General features: G+C 40.3%; 2 protein-coding genes across 3 annotated transcripts in view; one reads left to right on the forward strand and one right to left on the reverse strand.

Moving 5' to 3' along the window:
• The window catches only part of LOC117611244 (putative inorganic phosphate cotransporter), a 136,817-nt gene extending 112,631 nt beyond the window's left edge, over window positions 1–24,186 (reverse strand). Inside the window, exon 1 of one of the 2 annotated variants that reach the window (XM_076692433.1) lies at window positions 23,738–24,186. In XM_076692433.1, coding sequence (XP_076548548.1) covers window positions 23,738–24,110 — 373 coding nt within the window. In that variant the 5' untranslated portion in view covers window positions 24,111–24,186. The remainder of the gene's footprint in view (window positions 1–23,737) is intronic. The other variant, XM_076692432.1, reaches the window with a different exon arrangement.
• On the forward strand, window positions 21,336–22,449 carry LOC143306127 (uncharacterized). Its single transcript, XM_076692737.1, has one exon. It carries the CDS (start codon window positions 21,336–21,338, stop codon window positions 22,422–22,424), a length of 1,089 nt encoding a protein of 362 aa, XP_076548852.1. The 3' UTR covers window positions 22,425–22,449.
• Window positions 24,187–24,496: the final 310 nt, after the last annotated feature.

Below are 24,496 nucleotides of genomic sequence, written 5' to 3' on the forward strand. Positions count from 1 at the left end.
TCGTTCCATTCCACCCGATCCTACAGTACTTTTCCCCCACCTCCAAGATTGGGTCCGGATCTGTCAAAAGTGACTCGTACGATTTGTCCACAATCGATTGGTAGACCTCCCAATTTGTTCTTTTTGATGAGAGTTTGTTACTCTTCCTTCTGTAAATGTGTCTATCTGTATTTATTGCGAATTGGATGGGAAAGTGGTCTGAGCCTATTGGGTCGTCTATCTGCTTTACTGTGGTCAAGCTTGCTAAATACTGTGTGGTAATGCCCAAGTCTATATTACTGGTTATATTTGATCTTACGTCAAAGTGTGACTGTGTATTATCATTGATGATGTGTAGATTTTCACGTTCCACAACATCATAGACAATATCGCCGTACGCGTCATTGGAGCTGCAGTTCCATGACGCATGATGCATATTTAAGTCCCCCATCAGGATGAACTGACCCATGCTTTTCAGCTTATGGATGAATTTGGTCCAACTACTGTGCGTCACTTTTTCTTTCGGGGGTCTATAGATAGGGACAATGTGTATCTTCTCCTTCGTGTCGATAAGTTGAATGCAGCCAAATTCCACACCTAGGTCGTCTGCATTCAGATCCTCAATGACTTTGAATTGAATCTTATTGGCGATGAGGACCAAGATTCCATCGCCTTTCTTTCCTATCCTGTATTTCCTGTAACTGGGAAATCCTGGAATCTGAAATTGATCACATGGTTTAAGCCATGATTCAGTACATATTACTATATCTGCACTGTTTGCAAGTTGGGTTATTTCCATTTGCTTGCTCTTAGCGCTTCTGCAATTCCATAGAATGATTTTTATGTTACTTTTAATGGGTTTTTGTAGATTGTGTAAATTCGGTTGAGCCATCCCTAGAAGCCTATTGTGCATTTGTGTTATTGCAATTATTATTATTTGAATTGGCTTGGATACCAGAAGAACTGGGAAGAGCTGGTTGGCCCAACCTAACGGTATTTAATTTATTAACTGATTGAAGTAAGCAGTTCTTAAGTTTACCATTGGCTGAAATTTCACTGTTACTTTCGTAGCTAGTTGATAGACCTTTGTTAACCAGGATTGGCTTAGTTGTGCTACCCGCCTGTTTGTCCTCTTTATTGGACAAGTTTGTTAACGCCAGGCCATAATTTTATTTTTTAATATCCAACTCATGATTAGAGTTTATTAGCTGTTTTGTTTGCTTTTTAACTTCTGCTAAATTATCCATTACCTTTAAACCTTTGCCTGAGGAGGCTGGCTTCTTACGGCTTAGAATATCCATAGATTTAATTTTGCCATAAGTTTTGAAAGTTACCTTTGTGCCCTCTGAGGCAGATGTGATTATGGATATGCTATCACCTCGTATTCTTTTTAGTTCATGCGATTTGTGCTTCGAAATTTCTTTAAGAGGTGGAAAGTTCTCTTTGGTCTTAATTGGGACTTTATTTCTTTGATCTCGTGTGCCAGTTCCTCTTGATAAACATGAAAATTCGTCCATTTTCATAACCTCTCTCTTAGCGTGGTATATGCTAACACTATTATAGGCCATATATACCTGCACCTGCTTGTTAAATTTGTACCATACACAGTTTCTATCAAAAGTGCGGTGATCTTGTTTACAGTGAAAGCACGTAGATTGATCCCGTGAGTCACAAATCCCTGCTGAATGAGACTGTGAGCTACAAGAGATACACTTGCTCCCACTCCTGCAGTTATGTATATTGTGACCATATGCAAGGCAGCTCGTACAGCATCTGACTCTCCCGATGAAGGGGTCAACCTTAACGTTGGTTAATCCGTACGCCTTGATATACTCGGGCAGAGTATCCCCCTCAAATGCGATCAGCATTGTGTTTGTAGGAGCTGGCTCCCTTATACCACTATCTGGATTGGTTTGCATTCTGTTTAATCTTTTAGCATATAAGATGCGGCATGGAGATTCGGTCTATTTCTCCAGGTCTTGAATATCCAGATCGCTGGAGAAATCCTTGATTTCTCCTAGCCTCTCAACTTTGTAATGTGGAACTGTGGCCACGATTGCAGAATTCTTGTCATTCAAACTTTGCATAACAAACTTGTTGGCATAGTCTTTGTTCTTAAAAATTATTTCTGCTTTATTATAACAGAGCGGTTTCAGTTCTGCTGCTGAACAGTCTGCTTGGTGCTAATTATTTGGTGATAATTAACATAGTTTGCAGCTTCCTATTTCTATAAAATTCTTTTTTAAGGGTTACTTCAATAGAGGCTTGACCTTTGTGAGTATCTGGGTATACTCTTGGTTTGTCCATGATTGATGATTTTGTGTTTCCTGCGGGTTGCAGCATCTTTTTCAATTTGGGCGAATCAGTGAGCGATTCTTCCGATGGGGACAACGCCTGTTTCCTTTTTAATTTAGGCCCTGTTAGGGAGTTCCCACCGGCCTCAGCTCTTACTTGGGTCTCATCCTCTGTCTCCATCTCCGTTTCTTTTAGCTACCCTTCATTCCCGTGTCAATAAAGCCATGGTAGATAGGTTATGGACGCCACGTGCAGCTTGGCTCTCCACTTCCCTCCAATGCTCGAAATTGATCTTTTCTTTGAAAAACACACTATGTTTACGAAAAAATTCCAGGAGTGAACTGAAAATTGGTGCTGGTGCACAATTTATATATTTAATCAAAATAAAGAACGAACAACTTTTCCGACTATGTTTTCACATCCGCATATATCCAAATAATCCCAGCCGACGGCGGAAAAGGAGCCCTGCTGGAGCCACCTATCGCCGAGCCCGAAGAGCACAGCCCGCAGCCATCACCATCGAGTCCCCGTCAGCCCCATCGATTCCGATTACCGGCCGATCAATAATAGATCAATCCCAGACCCGGGAGATGTCCTAAATTCAAACCCATCCCCTCCCCAAAATTCCCTACGACGGGCTCGTCGCCGATGCTACGACGACGACCCGTCACTTTGCGTTACGGCGTGTTACTAAGCATTTCGAAGCGTTATAGAAAGCGATTAAGGGAGTAGACACGGGTAATGCAGCGAGGTGACGAGGAAGGTTCAATGCAGCTCGCTCTGGTCATGATTGAACGTGATTTTGTTAATATCTAATAATATGAGTGTCCAAAGTAGAGGAAAAATCGAGAAAATACATCCGCAGAATCCAAGGTATTTTTAGGTCACTAAAAGAGTTTTGTCGCTCAAACGATGACCAGAGCGCGCTGCGCTGAACCTTTCTCTTTCGAATGAGCCCACACCCAGCCTCAAATATTGTCATATAAGGACGAAAAGCGAAAAATCGCGATTGCATTCCCACAGACGGGTTCCGCCATTATCTGGATACTACAGAGCAAGTCACGTGACAAATTTAATTCAGCTAGTAGTTATAAGGTGGCGTCTAAGTAGAAAGGCTGCCGATTTGGAATCGTAGTCAGAATCAAGCATTAGCTTGATTACGTCACTCGAACTGTGCTGCGAAGGCAAGCAAAAAAGGCAACATCGCCCGAACGCTGAGTGAGACGCACTACAGTCATGCTGTCCTCTCATTCTGAATGTTGAGATTGTCCCTTTTCGCTAAGTTTTGGCTGTGGCCCGCCTGGATTTTTCACAGCGCCCCATAACCTCGCCCCATTCAAACTATATCGTGTTTGGTATCATTTTAATCAGGAAAATTTCACCAATGCGCTAGTAAAAGTTTCAGTAAAAAAAAGTCAAAAATAAAAAAGTTTTATAATTGAATTAGTATTAGTCACACTGATACGTTTCGGCTCTTTCCTTTGATCATTAGACCTCTCTCTCTCTCCTCCACTGTCTGTCCCTTTCTACGTTCATGCTTGGCTGATCGTCGCATCCAATTCGAGATTCTACATCTCGGCTGGGTACATGCAACGTCTGGTTCTCAATCTCTGTTGCATATATTCAGCTTTTACTGTGTATGTAGACGCGAGGTCCCTCAATTTATTAGTTCTAATAATACCATAGTACTTTTTTATGCAGAATGTTTCAAGGACACAAGTAAAATAAAAATGCAATTCCATTTAAATAAAAAGTGGATTTGCATTTTTTGAGTGCATCGTTGCATTCACGAAGAAAATGAAGTCATAGAAAAATAGACATTATCATACTATTGAACTTTTACATAAACTGCTTTTTCCTATCTCTTACCAAATTCAAGATATAACCCGTCAGAAATTGCATGACGTATCCTGTATATTTTTATTAATTAAAAAACATTTATTTAAAGAAGTTAATAACTTTTTCTAAAAAATTTCTCAGATTGCACGTTCCTTCGGTTCTTTAGAGTAGGCATATATTTTTCAGCAGCGAGGGGTGCTACGGTGCGCTATATAAAATCCACGCGTTCAGTAAGTCAGAATTTATCGGAGCGGGACAATTCTATCATTTGGGTTGAATGAAGGATAGCACAATCACCGTACATCTCACTATAAACACGTGCCAATGTTTCGCTTTCGTTCTTCAGGCGTATCGTCGCGATGCCTCTGGCGAGATGAGCGTTTGAATGTGTTTGTAAAAATACTTGAGGTGCTGTTGCCTTTCTAGTTCGGTTGCGCACTAGCTGAGAATTAAACCTTTCAAGTTCGTACCAGACCACGCAAGTGGCTCCACCAGGCCCAACGAAAAAACTGCTGTAATACCGACGTCCCGAATCGAAGAGGTCACGTGCCGTGTCTACCCCCTTAACTGTTAACAGAGACTCGTCTCTTAGCAGACTGTTAACAGATGGGCATTTTTACCTTTTTCACAGGTAGCGGAAATAGGCATTTTTAACAGAGAATGACATACTAAACGCTTAATGTATTCCCTTATTCTGCCATGTGGTGAACAGAGTCGAACGTCCCAAACCTTTAAAAGCTTGCGTCCTTGCATACCCGCGCTGACACTGGCGCACTCAAGGGGGGCTATGGTGTCTAGCATCTCTCAAAGAAGAAGGAAGGAGAGCAACAGAAAATTTTCCAAAATCTGTTCCTAATTAAATTAGTGTTACTGTTTATGTAACATATTAATAACACTGTTTTTTGTATTAAGAATATTTGTATTCGTTCAACTTAGCTCCCTCCAAGAATAAATCCTGAGTGCGTCATTGTCCGCACATACCCCATCATGGCCCATCATTGACGGTCCTTTCTTTTTCAAAGTTTTATGGCAAGACTTTATAACAGAAAACAGACCCCGAATATTCTGAAAGGTCGCAGACTGTGTCAAGCAGTGGTCAAATTTGTATATACTATTGTGGTAATTTTAGATATTTACTTTTTCGTGGAATACAAATCTAACACTGAAAATACCGCGACTTATTGTTAGTTACTTTTACAATTTTCGCTATCAATCGCACCGTGTGTTGCTCGACTCACAATCAAACATGGAATAAAGTTAAAAATAAACAGGTTTTATCGTTGAATTACTATTAGTCACACCGATATTACGGTTCGGATCATATTACACGGCTTCCTGGTCGAGCGTCTCGGTTCGCCTAGGAGGGTCTTCCCAAGTGGAGAGGATAGCGATGTTGCACTTATCCACCCAATCTTTTGTTGCACTTATCCAGCTTTTACTTACTATTAAATAAAAGATTTTATTGAAATACATTTCTCTTCTTTTCGACACCTGTTACTTATTATATTATTATGATTATTACATTATTATTATTATTGATTATATCCTACAGAACCTATGTAATATTTTTTATTCATTTTTATTTCTAAATGATTTCTTTTACCTTAAACACACATACCCCAAAATTAGAACTAGAGTTCCTCATTTATTAAAAAAATAATTTCCAATGAAGTAAAGAGGGTTATTAAGGGGGTAGACACGGCACGTGACCTCTCCGATTCGGGACGTCGGTATTACAGCAGTTTCTTCGTTGGACCTAGTGGAGCCACTTGCGTGGTCTGGTACGAACTTGAAAGGTTTAATTCTCAGCTAGCGTGCGCGCAACACGATCTAGGAAGGCAACAGCGCCTCAAGTATTTTTACAAACACATTCAAACGCTCATCTCGCCAGAGGTATCGCGATGATCCGCCTGAAGAACGAAAGCGAAACATTGGCGCGTGTTTAGAGTGAGATGTACGATGATCGTGCTATCCTTATTTCAACCCGAATGATAGAATTGTCCCGCTCCGATAAATTCTGACTGACTGAACGCGTGGATTTTATATAGTGCACCGTAGCATCCCTCGCTGCTGAAAAATATATGCCTACTCAAAAGAACCGAAGAAACGTGCAATCTGAGAAATTTTTTAGAAAAAGTTATTAACTTCTTTAAATAAATGTTTTTTAATTAATAAAAATATACAGGATACGTCATGCAATTTCTGACGGGTTATATCTTGAATTTGGTAAGAGACAGGAAAAAGCTATTTATGTAAAAGTTCAATGGTATGATAATGTTTATTTTTTTATGACTTCATTTTCTTCGTGAATGCAACGATGCGCTCAAAAAATGCAAATCCACTTTTTATTTAAATGGAATTGCATTTTTTTTTTTACATGTGTCAACTCCTTGAAACATTCTGCATAAAAGAGTACTATGGTACTATTAGAACTAATAAATGGAGGGACCTCGCGTCTACATATACAGTAAAAGCTGAATATATGCAACAGAGATTGGGAACCAGACGTTGCATACATCCAGCCGAGATGTCGAATCTCGAATTAGATGCGACGACCAGCCAAGCATGAACGTAGAAAGGGACAGACAGTGGAGGAGAGAGAGAGCGATCTAATGATCAAAGGAAAGAGCCGAAACGTATCGGTGTGACTAATACTACTTCAATTATAAAACTTTTTTATTTCTGACTTTTTTTTACTGAAACTTTTACTAGCGCAGTGGTGAAATTTTTCTGATTAAAATTATACCAAACACGATATAGTTTGAATGGGTGGAGGTTTCTTATGGGGCGCTGTGAAAAATCCAGGCGGGCGGCAGTCAAATCTTAGCGAAAAGGACAATCTCAACATTCGGAATGAGAGAAGGACAGCATGACTGTAGTGCGTCTCACTCAGCGTTCAGGCGATGTTGCCTTTTCCGCTTGCCTTCGCAGCACAGTTCGAGTGACGTAATCAAGCTAACGCTTGATTCTGACTACTATTCTAAATCGGCAGCCTGTGGAGGACTTATTCCGTATTTAAAATGAATGGTCAACGCTTCAATTGTGAAAATATATATTTGGAAATATTGATATAAAGGAGGATACGTCTTTTTGCTTGAATTGATCTTTGTGGAATGAATAGTTACAAAAGTTATTCCAATTTGTTTTTAAAATAATAAATGAACAATAAACGTAGTTATGAAAAGGTGGCGGTGAGAATTCGACATCAGTTGCAATCTTCCTTATCGACGACGGCCAGTTGCAATCTTCCTTATCGACAACGGCCGCCACAATACTCCCCCCGAGAGAAGAAGTTACTGCAAAGTGGACTTTCTTCTTTGCAGGCGGATAGGTCTTGATTTTTGGGTTGACCGAACGAAGTGTTGAATAATTTGAAGTTCGGGGGTTAAGATGTGGCAGAGCAGGGAAAAGGATCCGGAGATGAAAGGCTTTGACCGAAAAGGTGACTGTGAAGTTGTATCTGAGGACAAAAACTCAGGATCGCCTCGATCGAAGATTATGAAAGCAGGTTTTAACCTATCAATTGAAATGTTAATAATTTTTTCATCCACTTTAACAGAAAAGTAGCTGGGGCCTTCAGGTCGGGCTGCTACCTCAAAAGGGCCCCGATAAGGCGGAACCAGTGGACGTTTAACAGCATCCTCTCGAACGAAAACATGTGAACAGGTTTGCAAATCTTTATGAACAAAGAAACAAGGTTTAACATGATGAGAAGTAGGAACAGATCTTAACTTTTGCATATGTTCTCTGAAGCGTTCAACAAAAACTTCAGGAAGAGGAGCGTCTAAATTGGAATGAATGAATTCTCCCGGAATTCGGAGTGTAGTTCCATAAACAAGTTCAGCTGTTGAAGCTTTAAGATCTTCTTTATAAGCTGTTCTTAGACCAAGCAAGACTGTTGGCAAAACATCGACCCAGTTTTTGATTCCGTGGCACATAATTGCGGTTTTAAGAGATCGGTGCCAGCGTTCCACAATTCCGTTAGTTTGAGGATGATAAGCTGTTGATCTTGTCCTCTTGCAACCAGTAAGATTTGTTAAGGCTTTAAAGAAATTTGCTTCGAACTGACAACCTTGATCCGTGGTAATAATTCTTGGTGATCCAAATCGACAGATCCAATTTCTGTAGAAAGCAGTGGCAACAGAGTCTGCTGTTGCCTCTTTGAGAGGAATCGCTTCTGGCCAGCGAGTATAACGATCAATCATGGTGAGAATATATTGAAAACCTTCTGATTGAGGCAAAGGACCGACAAGATCTAAATGTACGTGATTAAATCGCTCGTCTGGAAGTGAAAAGGTGTTAGGTCTATGTTTAGTATGTCTACCAATTTTGGCAAGCTGACAAGCCAAACATGTCCGAGAACGATTAATAATGTCTTTTTTCATGTGGGGCCAAACGAACTTCTCACGAATCATCTTGCTTGTGACTTTAGCTCCTGGATGTGATAAATTATGAAACATTTTAAAAATCCTTGAACGTAGAGAAATGGGTATGTAAGGTCTAACAACACCCATAGAAGTATCGCAATAAACTGGAATGTCAGAATCATCGATACGTAATTGTTTAAGTTGAAGTAAAGAAGTTGTTTGTAAAAGATGTTGTAATTCCTGATCTTTATCCTGCTCTTCCGCTAATTCCTTAGTATTAATAATAATTGGTAAATCAATCTCCTCCAGGCGGGAAAACGCGTCCGCCACTACATTTTCATTGCCTGAAACATGTTCGATGTCAGTGGAAAATCGTGAAATGTAGTCCAGTTGACGTTGTTGACGAGGAGAAGCTTTTTCAGCTTGTTTGCAGAAAGCATAAATAAGAGGCTTGTGATCTGTAAGAATTTTGAATTGCCGGCCTTCGAGAAAATGTCTGAAATGTCTGATCGAATCATAAATTGCTAATAGTTCCCTGTCGTAGGCGCTGTAACGTAGTTCTGAACCGTGAAGCTTGCGAGAATAAAAGCCCAGAGGACGCCAATGATTATTTTCGAGCTGTTCAACGACTGCTCCTATGGGTGAGTCTGAAGCGTCGGTTTTTAGCCTCAGTGAAGCACAAGGAAGAGGATGAACAAGCAAAGTTGCGGTTGCCAAACTGCTTTTGCAATCTTCAAATGCACGTTCAGCGTCAGGAGTCCATTGAATGGGAGTTTTGTCTCCTTTTTTACTTTTAACAAGAAAAGAACATAAAGGCGGTTGAATGTGTGCTACATCTTTAACGAAACGACAATAAAAATTAATAACTCCAAGAAAACGACGAAGATCTGCTACTGTTGATGGTTTAGGATATTCCTGAATAATCTTCACTTTATCAGGTAACGGCGATGTTCTGGAAGCGTTCACTTTGTAACCCAAATAAGTAACCTCACTTTTTCCAAAAAGCTTTTTGCAACATTAATGGTAATGCCAAAATCTTTCAGACGTTCAAACAAGATTCGAAGATGCTCTTCATGTTCTTCCCAATCCTTAGAGGCGATCAGAATGTCATCTAAATAGCAATGAACGAAATCTAATCCTCGAAGAGCATGATCCATGAATCTTTGAAAGGTTTGAGCTGCATTCCTTAATCCAAAAGGCATAACAACGAACTCGAATAACCCGAATGGAGTTGTTTCAGCAGTTTTTGGAATGTCTTCCTCTGCAACAGGAATTTGGTAGTAAGCTTTAACAAGATCAATAGTTGAAAATATCTTCCGGCCATGAAGATGTGAAGCAAAATTTTGAATATGAGGTAAAGGATAATTATCGTGAATTGTAGAAGCGTTGAGTCTTCGATAATCTCCACAAGGTCTCCAGTCTCCAGTTTTCTTCGGAACCATGTGTAAAGGGCTCGCCCATTGACTGCTTGACGGACGTCAAATACCTTGCTCAATCATAGTATCGAATTCTGCTTTAGCAATGCGGTATTTTTCAGGAATTAGACGATGTGGACGTTCTACAGTAGGAGGACCTTTCGTAACGATGTGATGACGAACTTGATGAACAGGTTGTGTAGTAACACGTCTAGGTGCGGTTATTTCAGGGAATTGAGAAAGGATTTTGCTGAAAGGACTATCTTTTTCCACTGAAGATAAATTGGCAGCGGTAACAGTAGGAATACCTGGTGAAGTAAGTTTGGTCAAACTATCACGCAGAAATTGATGTTTAAGATCAATAAGAAGTCCGAAATGTCTCAGGAAATCAGCACCAAGAATTGGGCGTTGAACTTTGGCTACGCAAAATTGCCATTTGAAAACTCTACGAAGTCCTAGATCGACTGTTCTAGTAATTACACCGTAAGTATCGATTGCTGAATTATTTGCTGCATGAAGTTTGTAATCAATTGGGTGAAGAGGTCCCTTATATTCTGCTCTAGGTAAAACTGATATATCAGCACCTGTGTCCACAAGATATCGTGTTCCAGAAGTGCGATCAGTGATGAAAAGACGGCTTTTGTAACTAGGACCATCGTCCACCGCCTCTACTGGCGACGATCGTCGGAGTTTTCCTGCGGTTTAACGAAATTACAAGATTGTTCGCAACGACGAGTTAAATTTCCAAATCTCCTGTGATAATAGCACATTTGGTGAGAATTCCGTGAATAATTTCTTGAAAATCGATTTCTAAAGGTGAAACGTTCTCTGCGTCTACCAAAAGGTTTATTACGAAATTGATTGCGACGAACATAGACGGTGAGAGCTTCGACCAAACGACGCAATTCAGCAACTTCACCTGACAAAGTATCTGCGGGGAGATTTTGACCAGAAGTTGTTGGCTTTGTATCAACAGCTGCAACGCTATTTGAGTTAGTCATCTCTAGAATTTTATCTGCTTGAAGCGCTAATTTTGTCAAATCCGTCATTTCACTAATCGCCAAAATTGTACGAACGTTTGACGGCATCTGCTCCAAAAAAAGGCTACGTAAAATTGAGTCATTACACTGACCTGCACTGAGGTGCTTCATCTTCTGTAGAAAGACCGATGGCTTTTCGTCACCAAGATCATGACCATGCAGCAGTCTTCTAAGTCTAGATTCCGTGGTCTCAGCAAAGACAGTAGTAATCCTGTTTTTTATGGCTTCATATTTCCCGTTTTCCGGTGGCGATTCCAAGATGTCTGAGACTACAGGTAAAATTTCCTGCTCGAGAAGCATGACCACGTACCTATACTTTGATTCTTCACTAACTATGCGAGCTACCGCGAAGGCTGCTTCCACTTGCGTAAATCAAAGTGAAGGATTTTCTTTCCAGAAAAGCGGTAATTTTACCAGACGAGCTGTTTCTACATTGGCTTCAGGAGGACTTGGATAAATCGGATTTTGAAAAGTTTGCGGTTGAGGTACTGCCGCCGGTTCATCTGACTCCATCTGTAGCCTTCTCTCATGTACTGGAGAATAGAATATCTTCTGAGAAAATTTTGATTTTTTTCTTCTTCCTGGCTGATTTCAAAATTGTCGCCGTATGCTTCTTTTTTTTTTAAAAATATCACGTCGATTTTTCCTTCTTTGATCACGTCGGGTTTTTCCTTTTTGATCGCGTCGGGATCACCAATGTGGAGGACTTATTCCGTATTTAAAATGAATGGTCAACGCTTCAATTGTGAAAATATATATTTGGAAATATTGATATAAAGGAGGATACGTTTTTTTGCTTGAATTGATCTTTGAGGAATGAATAGTTACAAAAGTTATTCCAATTTGTTTTTAAAATAATAAATGAACAATAAACGTAGTTATGAAAAGGTGGCGGTGAGAATTCGACATCAGTTGCAATCTTCCTTATCGACGACGGCCAGTTGCAATCTTCCTTATCGACAACGGCCGCCACAAGCCTTTCTACTTAGACGCCACCTTGTAACTACTAGCTGAACTAAATTTGTCATGTGACTTGCTCTGTAGTATCCACATAATGGCGGAACTCGTCTTTGGGAATGCTTTTACGGGAATCGGTTATTCGTCCTTATATGAGAAGATCTTGAGCTGAATAAGGGCTCATTCGAAAGAGGAAGGTTCAATGAAAACTCTTATAGTTACCTAAAATGTACTTGGATTCAGCGGGCGTATTTTCTCGATTTTTGCTCTACTTTGGACACTCATATTATTAGATATCAACACAATCTGGTTAAACCATCAGTTGAGCCCCCTGCATTGGACCTTCCTCTTTCGAATGAGCCCTCACCCACCCTAAGTGTTCTCATATAAGGACAAATAACCGATTCCCGTAAACCCATTAATAGGACCATTTTTGCCGGTAATGTCACCTCGCTGCATTACCCGTGTCTACCCCCTTAAATATTAATAAATACAAGATTCTTTTTAGCTATTGAATATGAATATAATTATTAGCATAAATCAGAGTAATACAAAAATAAATAAATGAACTATTACAAAATTTAATTATATAAAAACGAAAAAATAAATAAATGTTTTCATAAATAATAATAAAAAATTTTTTTTTATTCATTCCTTTTGCTATCATTCCTCTTCTTGTGGGATGTTACACAAGCGTAAATCTGATCTAGCGCGTAGCTTTAGCAGAGCTCGAGCCGCGAAAGTTACTAGAACCAAAGAATCTGAAGAGCAGTCTCAGGCCCGTTTGGCTTTAGCTGCTGAGCGTCAAGCGTCTCTTAGGGCTGCTGAGACCTTTGTGCAGACTCAAGCCCGGCAGATATTAGATGTTGAACGTCACGCGTCTCTTAGGGCCGCTGAGACTTCTGTGCAGACTCAAGCCCGGCAGATATTAAATGTTGAACGTCACGCGTTTTTGATAGCCGCAGAGACCCATGAAGCGTCACAAAGACGGCGTGTTTTAATTGCTGAACGGCAGTCAGAAAGGAGACGTGCGTTTACACTTACTTAGTACATGGGAGGCGTTTAACGATGTCACTTTTGATTATAACCCATTGATTGATTATGTTAACCATCGATTAGTTCTCATAGGGAGAATGAATAAAAAATATAGACATTGTGTAGCATTCAAATGGAAAGAAGAAATTCCGCGTATGTGTTGTTCTGGTGGAAAAGTTTCAGTTCCATCACTTGGTGAGCCAGAGGAACCACTAAAATCTTTACTTTTGTACGATGGAAATGAATCGCGGCGTTTTTTAAACAGAATAAGGAAATACAATTCTTGCTTTCAAATTACGTCATTTGGTGTGGATAATGAAGTCGTTATGCCTAGATTTTCACCTACTTTTACAATCCAAGGTCAAATTTACCATAGAATTTGCTCTTTGCTTCCTACAGGTAATAAACAACACAAGGTTTTACAGATTTATTTTATGGGGGATGAAAACAACGAGGTCGACCGCAGGTGTCAAAATATCAAGATGTTGAAAAGGATACTGTTCTAACCTTTTGCGGACGGGATACTTTGACGCGCGAGTGTCCGCCTGGACGGGGAGTCTTGGGAGTATTTCATGGGAAAGCAGTATACGCATGAAAATTCGTTTGTAACACATATATTTTATACTATAAACAAACGTTTGCTAAATAATTGACAAGATATCAATTAGTAACTTTTTATTGATAATTTCAATTTTTGGTTTTAAAATTTTGTAAAGTGTGATATTTTTCAAAACAGTCGCCTATGTGCATAAATGGTTTTCTCGAACACATGTGACAGTAGAAGCGTGTTTGTTTCCTTCCTCCTTTCATTTTCCTATTTGAACATACAAGACAGTCCCTCCAGTTTCCATTGCCATCGTGACGAATGATATGTAAGCGACCATCCAATCTGTGTAACCCACTAGAGGTAGACGGTTCTGTATTACTTTGAGATCCGTCGCTAAAATCACCAACGAGTTGATCGACGAGGTGTCGCACAAACTTTAGATGCGACATTGGCGTTAGATTGTTCTTCTTCGGTACACATTTGTACATTATGTATGCATTTACCGCACACATTTCGAGACCCCAAAATAATAATTTTCTCCACCACTTATTCGGTTTTCGCACAAAACAGTAAGTGGAAGTATATTGGTCGACCCTATTTACCCCGCCCATGTATTTATTATAATTTATTACTGCAATGGGTTTCTCCAATTCGACAAATCCACCACCGCGCACTCTTCTGTTTATATTTTTTGTTGCACTTGTATCCCAAGTACTCAACATTGTTACAACTTTCTTATCCTTCCAAGATAATAACAAAATTTCATCAGACCTATACGCAGCAACTTTGTTATCAGAAAATATTGGTTTTTTAATTACATCTGGAATGTATTTTCTATTTGTTTGTATAGTACCGGTTAAATAACATTTTTTTTTGCAACAGCGCATTTGCTAGTGGTATGCTAGTGAAATATCTGTCCGTAAATATAATGTGCCCTGCAACTTCAGGGTGTAAATCTAAAACCTTCTGGTAACGATCCAGAACAATTCTAGAACTAACGGGTAGATCAGGTCGTATAAAATTTTCCGTGGTCAAACTACCATAATAGGGTAGAATAGTTTGTACATATCCGGTGTTAGCATCAGCTAAGACATATATACGTATCCGAGTTATTTCAACGTGTTAGGATCCATAACGATAAAAATGGTTGGGCTGCTGTTCGCAGACACGCGTCCAGAACGGTAAAAATGCTTGGGCTGCTGTCCGCAGACACGCGTCCGCAAAGGGCTAAAAATACAGAGAATGTTACATGAACATAATCGCCTCATCAACACTTTCAAAACAGCTTTAGAAAGAATGCCGGGTGATGCACCCTGACCGTACGCCACGTGGGGAACATGAAAGACGATATAATAGACCGTTAATAAATGAAGTTGCAACCATGGTTTCAGGCGAATAGTTTGCTTTCCGTGATATAGTTTTACACGCCCGTGATGACATATTAACCAGGGTGCCTGATACACATAAATTTTATGACGCGTTGCAATATCCGCTAATATTTAGCAAGGGACAAGAAGGGTATCACTTTCATATATCACAAGTCAATCCTGCAACAGGCCTCCTCTTGCCCAACAAAAAAGTGTTGTGTATGGATGTTTATGCCTACAACATGATGATACGAGAAAACGATTTTAATATGTTACCAAGATGTAGACAACTGGCCAATCAGTTTTATGTTGATATGTACGTTAAAGTTGAAAGTGTTACGTCCCTAGTTATAACCCATTTTCGTCTTTCGCCATCCTAAAGAGGTCTCGCTCTGGAATCCGCGAAACATCAGCGTTTTCTCGCTTGGCGACGCCCGCGATACGAAATCGGGGAACTCGCGGAATGCGATGGCACAAAACCTTTGCTTGCAGGTTTTCGCAAGTAAGGAGCGTGACCTACTCCCCTGTTGGGAGTATAAGTTATCGGCACAACGCAAGTACGGCAGAGTTCCGTGATAGCGTATAGCAGAGACGAAGTTCTGCTCGTTCGTGACCCGCAGTAGACCCGCGTTTTAGGCTACTCGAAACCAGGAAGATCATCAACGACGTGCTTGGCCGACGGCTCAACACGAGTGTATCGCCGTGGTCTGAGATAACAGACCCATAATTGGACCAGCTCCAGGAGTGCACCCGTGTGCTGTGCCGGATCTTCCTAGGTCGAGTCGTAGCCACACGCCGCGAGTCTAGTGTTCCGTCCGAAACGCGACGTAAGTGTAAAGCGAGACCTCAAATGTGAGTGACCGACGTGTGCAAGACGAGAACGTACGAGTGACGCACAACACCTGAAGTCAACGAAGGGTATGTAACTACAGAAACAGAATATATATCTATATTGCAGACCCATATATGTGTATTACGATTACTGAACGCCTATCCTGTATCCTATACTACCCGCAAGGAAGATCAAGGTGCGCCTTAGCGCTTTAATCGGCAGAACTCGTAGAACGTATTAACAGTAAAATAACCACCCATATGATGGGACGTAACAAAAGCGAACGACTACGATACATAAAATTGAGTCAAACTAAATTAAGAGCAGAGAATTACATCCATCTTCAAGATGCTGTAGCAAATAACGCCAATATGAATCCTACTAATTTAGGCAGAATTATTTTACCCTCTTCATTTGTAAATAGCCCACGGTACTTACACGAATATACTCAGGACGCATTCACTTATGTGCGCACATATGGTCTCCCTGATTTATTTGTTACATTCACATGTAACCCAGCATGGCCTGAAATAGTCGATGAATTAATGCCGGTACAAAGCGCGATTAATAGGCATGATATAGTTGCAAGAGTTTTTAGATTGAAAGTTAAGAAGCTATTGACTATTATTATCAAAGGCAAAATATTTGAAGAAGTGCTGTGCTTCATGTATTCCATAGAGTGGCAGAAGCGTGGTTTATCACATGTCCACATTCTGTTGTAGTTAAAAGACAAGTTGAGACCCGATCAAATTGATAAAATCATCAGCCCTGAAATACCGGATCTAAGCAGTGACAAGGCACTCCCTGATATTATTGTTAAAAATATGATTCATGGACCATACGGACCTGAGAATCCCCAGTGCCCTTGCATGAAAGATGGGAAATGCACTAAAAAATTTCCACGCAATCTACTGAAAGAGACTGTCCACAATGAAAACGGATACCCGCTGTATCGTAGAAGAGCGCCAGCAGACGGAGGTCTCACGGCATCTGTGAAACTTCGAAATGGCAGTTACGTTACTGTTGATAATAGTTGAGTGGTCCCTTATTCGCCTATTTTATCAAAAATGTTTAATGCCCACATCAATGTAGAGGCTTGCAGTTCAGTGCGTACAATAAAATATATCTGCAAATATATTAATAAAGGTAGTGATGAAGCTATTTTCAATTTTAGGAACACAGAGCTCGCAAATCCCGTAAATGAAGTACAAACATATCAGTCTGGTCGTTATGTCAGTAGCAACGAAGCCGTGTGGCGGTTGTTAGGGTTTCCGTTACACGAAAGATATCCCGCCGTCACACACCTCAATGTGCACTTAGAGAATGGTGAACGGGTCTATTCTCTGAAAATAATTTCCGCGAGCGAGTATCCACTTCGTCAAAAACCACACTCACCACTTTTTTTGAACTTTGCACAAGAGATGATTTTGTAAGAACTCTTCTGTATGTTGAGGTACCGAGATATTACACCTGGAACGCAACAAGAAAAGATTGGAAACGCCAAGTTCAAGGAACTCCTGTTCAAAATTGGCCTGGTGTTAAATCTGGAGATGTTTTAGATAGAATTTACACGGTCCATGTTAGTAACATGGAATGTTTTTGTTTGAGAATGCTTCTACACCATGTGCGAGGACCAACCTCTTTCAAAGATCTCAAAAAACACAATAATCAGGAATTCTGGGATGTAACACTGGAAGAGGCTGCACAATGTAGATCAGCAGCCAAGGTGAGAGAGCTTTTTCTATATTAATAGCGACATGTGGACTTTTAAATCCTCAACAATTGTGGGAAAAGTACAAAAATGATATGACCGACGATATATTACATAGATTACAAGAAAATAATCCAAATGTCACATATAATGATTTAATTTACAACGAGGCCCTAACAAAGATTGAAGACCAAGTGATAACTATTACTGGAAAAGATTCATCAGATTTTGGGATGAGCAGACCACGTAGAACCGGGGAAGTTAGTAGTTATTTAATACGAGAACTGGATTACGATACCGCTTCCTTACAACGACAAATAACAGAGTTCGTTCCACGTTTGAACTTAGAACAAAGATTACTTTTTGATAATGTTGTGCAAAAAATCGAAAGCGATGAAGGTGGTTTGTTCTTTTTGGATGCCCCGAGAGGCATTGGTAAAATTTTTCTTTTAAATCTGCTGTTAGCCCAAATTCGGAAAGATAAAAGAGTTGCTGTTGCAGTAGCCTCCTCTGGAATAGCCGCTACGCTGCTCAATGGTGGCCGAATGGCACATTCAGTACTTAAACTGCCATTGAACTTAGCTCATGAGGAAATGCCAGTTTGTAATATTAGTAAAAACAGCGAGTATGGACGAATGTTGCAGCAATGTAAGCTGTTGGTTTGGGATGAATGTACTATATCCCACAAAAGAGCAATCGAAGCAATAAATCGGACTATGAAAGATATCAAGAACAACCAAAGTATCATGGGAGGGATGGTGTTAGCTGGCGATTTTAGACAGATAACTAGGGCCACACCGGCAGATGAAATAAATGCATGTCTAAAGGCGTCTACATTATGGATGCATGTAAAAAAATTTAATTTGACTACAAATATGCGAGTACAACTGCACAATGATACACAATCGGGACAATATGCAGCTGCTCTTCTGAAAATCGGCGAAGATCGTATAGCAACAGAAAGTAACGGTATGATTACATTAAACCGCGAATTCTGTAATATTGTTCATAACACAGATGATCTGAAAAACAATGTCTATCCCGATCTGCAAACTAATATGGGGAATAGAGAATGGTTGTGTGAAAGGGCAATTTTAGCACCGACGAATGAAACTGTGGGACAGATCAATGAAAAAATTATGTCACATGTGGAAGGTGACGTTGTGGAGTAACTCTCGGTAGACAATGTCATGGAAACAGAACAGGTAACATCGTACCCCGTAGAGTTTCTCAACTCTTTAGAATTATCAGGAGTGCCTTCCCATAAGCTGAGGCTGAAAGTTGGTGTTCCGGTCCTGTTAATGCGTAATCTTGATGCGTCAAGACTATGTAATGCCACACGGTTACAAATTACACACCTCGGGCGAAATATTATAAGAGCAATAATTATGACTGGAATTGCAAAAGGAGAAAATATTTTGATTCCCCGTATTCCGATTATTCCGACGGATTTGCCATTCCAGTTTAAAAGAGTGCAGTTCCCTCTGAAAACAGCATTCGCGATGACTATTAACAAAGCTCAAGGACAAACACTTAAAGTAGCTAGTGTACATTTAGAAAAAACCTGTTTTTCACATGGGCCTGTTTTTCAACTGTATATGGCGTGCTCGCGAGTATCCAGCCCACAAAATCTTCATGTATTAGCAAAAGATGGCAAAACCAAAAACGTAGTTTACAAAAATGTGTCAACATAAAATATTGCAGTTATATTAAAGTAAAAAATTCAACGCGGACGAAGTTGCGGGTATCTTCTAGTGTGCTATAAAATCACAGCACAGTGTAGAAATCGGAAAGAAAAAAACATAAGACGAACTATTTATAAGGTAAAATTCTTTAACGTTTTATTAAATTATTTTGAAAAATAACTTAAATTATTTTGAATTTTAACATACTTTTCATTTTTAATAAAAGAGTTTAGGCATATTAATTACAAAATATCATTGCAAAAGTACTGAACAAACACTGAACAAATGGTTCAGGTGCGTATATTTAAATTTATTTAAATAAAAGAATTTAATAAAAGAGTGGGATTCGTGTACGGCCCTAAATCGGCAAAATCCAAGTGACCAAGAAAATTCGAAGTGCGGTGGAGACTCCGAAGAAAACGTGGTCAAACGTGGTCTGAAGAAAACGTGGTGGAATGTTGAGAAATCGCAACTCCGGTGTGGTGGAACATCGTCATTTTGAGAGCAGCGAGATCGCGGCGGAGCGATTGCGAAGGAAAATTACGCATAATCATATACGGAAAATATAAAGCACAGTGTAACGAAATTAAAAAGCTGCAAGATTCAAAGAATGTACAATTAAAAACGGTCATGATTACGGGGGGTAAGAAGGGAAACGAAGAACTAAAGAACGGTCGCGAAGGTAGGCAAAAAATCAAAGCATACAACGGTTTCGAAGGAGACGTTAGCTTCGGAATTCGGGATAGACGAAGACAGTTTACAAACCCAGGGCAAGAGCGGTATTAGTATAGGTAACAATACCGAATCGGAAGAACAAGGATCGAAAATAACCGAAGAGAACCGAACGATCCTTGACGTAGCTGAGTGGAACAACAACATAGAACAGAGGAGAGGCACAGAGACAATGCGGCACTTCAGGGATGTTTACGAGGTATTACCTGGTATATAAAATTTTGATTCTATAAAATCTGATATCATTATTGAAAACTGGATCGATAAGATCGAAAAGTATGCAAATTTATATTCATGGGACGATGTAGCCGTAAAACATTGTAACGGGTACGCCAACCCGACCCCCCTACAGATCACCGTAGGCCGCGCGGCAACCGAGCCGCCTGGTCGAATATAAGACGGCCCGCAGAGCCAAGAAAGCGAGTCGGCTCCGTACCGAGATCGAAAGCAAGTGTACCGAACACGCACCGTTGCAACCGCCGATACGATTGAGCACGAACCCTGTGTTTGTACTCCTATTTCCTCCACGACTCCGGGACGGTTTGATGAAATTCGGCCGCCCCGTGAAAGGTTGATAACCTACGCCCGCGGAAGGGCCGTCTGGCCTTCCTGCATCTTTGGCATCCTTGGCCTCCGTTCTGCCCCGGCGGAAGCCACAAGCAGACGGGACACAGGTCCTCTGGTCAGGTCCGAGGGACGGCGTTTGCCACCTAACCGAGGGTACTACTACTACGGCCACTACCGCTCCGATAGATCCCACTCTCCGTCTTCGCCCACTGCGAACCTGTACAAACCGCGTACCGTAGCTTTAAGACCGCGCCGCGAATCCGTAGCGTTATGACCCGCGTAGGATTAAGTACCGAACCCACCGTGCGTACCATAGCCTTAAGAACCGCGTACCGTAGCTTTAAGCCCTCGCCGCGTTGTCGCGATCATCTTTACCTGTAAGAGCTCAAGATTTCCACCGCGCCACCTGTAGCCGTAGTCAGTAAGATTTTGCGAATAAACACGTTACTACCAATACCCACCGAGTACTCATTCAGCAAAGAACCCTGAACATCCGACTGAGCCACCCTTCCTCCCCGGTCCACCGCAGGACCGTCACAACATTACGCGTTAACCAAATTAGAAGGGGTAGCAAAAAAGTGGAGGGACAGTCTCCCTGCGGGCCAGCGAACGTGGGACGAATGGAAGGGGTTACTAGAGGAAGCCTTCCCATGTGAAACCAGTCATATGAGTAGACGCTTGGACGCACAAGAATGCACTAGGAAGCCAGGACAGGATGTAATAGAGTACTATTACGAGAAATTAGCTAAATGTAATAAAGCAAACATGTCGGACCAAGAAGCGGTGGAGTGGATCGTCGCTGGTTTGAGAAACACGAGATTTCGAGATTATATCGAGATCGGGCCCGTTATCAAAATACCCAAAACCTAGCTTGTTATTACCTGATTTAAAGAGAGCTAACCACTTATTACAGGAATACACGCAGCGTAGTCAAGAGAATAGACCTAATGCTGGAAGGAAGCCTACCATGACGTGCTATAATTGCAACGAACCAGATCATGCAGCAAACAGATGCCCAAAATCCAAAAGCGTCGTCTGCTATAAATGTCAAAAGGCGGGACATATCGCAAGGGACTGTAAGTTCTCCGCTAAGCCTATACACAGAGAAAATAATAACGTGGCGATAGGTGTGAGCAGAGCGGACAAGGTGCTGCACATTGGCTCCGAGGAGAAATATTTTAAGGATGCCTACATCAACGGTCAGTACGTCAGATGTTACGTCGATCTCGGTAGCTCCTGTGTGGCCTTGAGACAGGACGTTCCCGACGAACTGAAGATAACCTACCTCGAAGGATCGTTCGACCAGCTAACTGGATACGGAAACGGGACGGTGACGCCAGTAGGAATGCTCACGGCATCGTTGACACTTCACGAGGTTACAGCGAGGGTGAAGATCCACGTAGTTCCTCAAGAATCCCAAGCGATACCGTTAATTGTGGATCACCCTTACACCGAGCAAGACCACATGGAAATCGTTAGCAGACCGAATGAGTTGCTGATACGACCAGTCGAGGAGGCAGACACGGAGCAACAACAGAAAACGATGTTCTGGGTCAAGGAAGCAACAGTCATCTCAAATAATTACGTAGGGTACATTGCTGCACATACGGAAATATCCGACAAGGACATCTGTATAGAAGGCGGCCTGCGCGAAGATGGGAAACTGATACCTAGGTGTCTGGTAAAGACGGATGAGGAAGGTACGTCTATTGTGCTTATACTTAATATTTCAGGTGGCGATGTAACAATTAAGGAAGGAACCGTTCTTACCCGAGGAGAGTCGGTGACGACTGACGTCGGAGTCGTGAGAAGGGAGGTCAATAAAGAGGCCGTAACAGTGGAAGCGATTAACACCGATCTGTCAGGAGAGGATGCGGAATTGGTTAAAAATGTTTTAAATGATTTTAAAGATCTAATTGCTAAAAATGTCTACCAAATAGGGTGCACCAACAGAATGGAGATGACAATAACACTGATAGATGCAAGCCCAATATCACCGACCGTACTGACAAGGGACATTACCCAATCGACACACGCCGATTTTGATGCACTTTGAGTATGATATAGAACTCAAAAAGATATTTGACACGTATTTTTTTTTATCGGCCATCGTCCATGCTGAAGGGGTGAAAATAGCCCCCAAAGTTGGGGTTGCAAAACACATTTTCTTGAATATCTCAGGAACTATTAGGTGTAGGCGAAAAATTCCGAATGGAATTTGTGTGTTTTTGAACAGCAAATTTTTCTATGTAGCCGCCTTTTTGATAAATTTATTTGTTTAAAAAATATATTGAAAAATAATCTATTTTTGTCATTTTTTTTGGTAAAATGTTGATCTATTTTCATAAAAATTTGTACAAGTAAACTATACATCTTGACAAAGAATGCGGATAAATTGGAATGTTTAAGTTCGCCGTCATAGTAAATATTATTACGTTGCAAATTATACTCACATCTCGACTCTGCTGGCCCTCTATAGCGATGTCTACGTTTCATTTTGATATAAATTTGTGTAATATTATTCAATTAATTTACACTATAGTTTGTTAATCGCTGCATGAGTAAGCATGGCAAATAAAAGTACCGGCAATCTCCATCGTAAAAGAGGTAAATACGACAGGCGTGGGGAATGCCAGTGGTTTGTTGAAATAGGAGTGGTTGTTCCTTTAAAATTGCTCCACGTTTAGAAGAGTATGGTAGCCCTGAGAAGAGCTGATGTTATTAGTTCTAAAAAGAACTGATTTTGGTACCCCCAAGAAAGACTAGTTTTTTAATTTTAAAAAGTGCTGAAAAAAGTGCTTAAAAAGTTGTTATTTTAAGGAAGCGATAGCTGATATTAATAGTGCATTCCAAATAGTTTTGAAGTAAAAGAAATATGAAAGTAAATAAAAATAAATTTTTTATACATCTGTGCAATTCTATACTAATTTAGTTCGAAATTATACAAATTCTCAAATCCGTAACGATCGGTATAGGATTTAACACGCTCCAGAAAATTATGAGAACTTGAAATCAGTTCTGGTTCTTTATCGATACTGGGCCTCGTCACAAACTTTGTAACTTTTCGCGATACTATGCCATATGCTTTTTTAAATTTTAACAGCCATGTACGACCAGCTATAAATGATGCTAAATCTTCTTTTAATTTTGCTTGTAACGCCCACCGTCGAATATCTATGTCATGTACTATTATATTTGACCGTATTGCTTGTATAACATTTTTGTATGTATAATCTGCAATACGCAGTAATTTATCTAAACGTGTGCCACCCATTTCGACTTGGGCAGCCCATCTGCGTAACTGTCGAACAGACTTGACCGTTCTGAATCTAGATTGCACTGTTTCTAATTTCAAACGTTTCGTCTTACCACTCTTCCAGTATTCCACAGCATTTTTTCTGTATTCATAACTGGTTGGTGCTTCGGAGAGCGTACATTTTTCTAATTGTTGATCTTGTTCCTCTTCATCAGTAAGGTCCGTTTCCGTTAGGTCCATTTCCATTTCTTTCAGCCACTGGAAATTTACATCAGGATCTTCACCGTTTGCAAACTCTTCTTCAATGTCTAAATATGTTTCTTGTTCTATGTTGAATGTTGGATCTTCCATACGTTGCACGATTATGTCATATAAAATGTCTTTTAACTCTAACTCAGCACTGTTAACAGGCGTCACTTTTTTATCCACAGAATTAAAAGCTATGGATAATAAAGTAAGCACATTTATCGGATTAATATAAACCATTGTGCAGAGTAAGTTTTGGCAATAATAAACTTCTATTCGTCTCGGTAACTAAACGTCTTGAATTTAAATACTGGACAAAGTAGAAAGTCACTGCATTCACCGATTTTATATACGTATTCTGGCTCATTGCTATACGATAAATCACGTGGTCGAAGCGCGATTGGTGAGAGTTCTGCATATAAATAACAAAAATTTATAAGATTATACGAGTGAAGGTCACATAGGTTACAAGATATTTTTATTTTTAAAGTAAATGTTTCATAAACAATCGCTTTACTATTCCATTCGTTGAGTGGATACTGTAGTGGACATATGGAAAAAGCTGCATCAGACAATAAACAATTAGAAGTATTTACTATCTATCTGAAAATAAACCACGTATGGCT

Source organism: Osmia lignaria, chromosome 15, assembly GCF_051020975.1.
Source record: "Osmia lignaria lignaria isolate PbOS001 chromosome 15, iyOsmLign1, whole genome shotgun sequence".
Classification (NCBI taxonomy): Eukaryota; Metazoa; Arthropoda; class Insecta; order Hymenoptera; family Megachilidae; genus Osmia; species Osmia lignaria.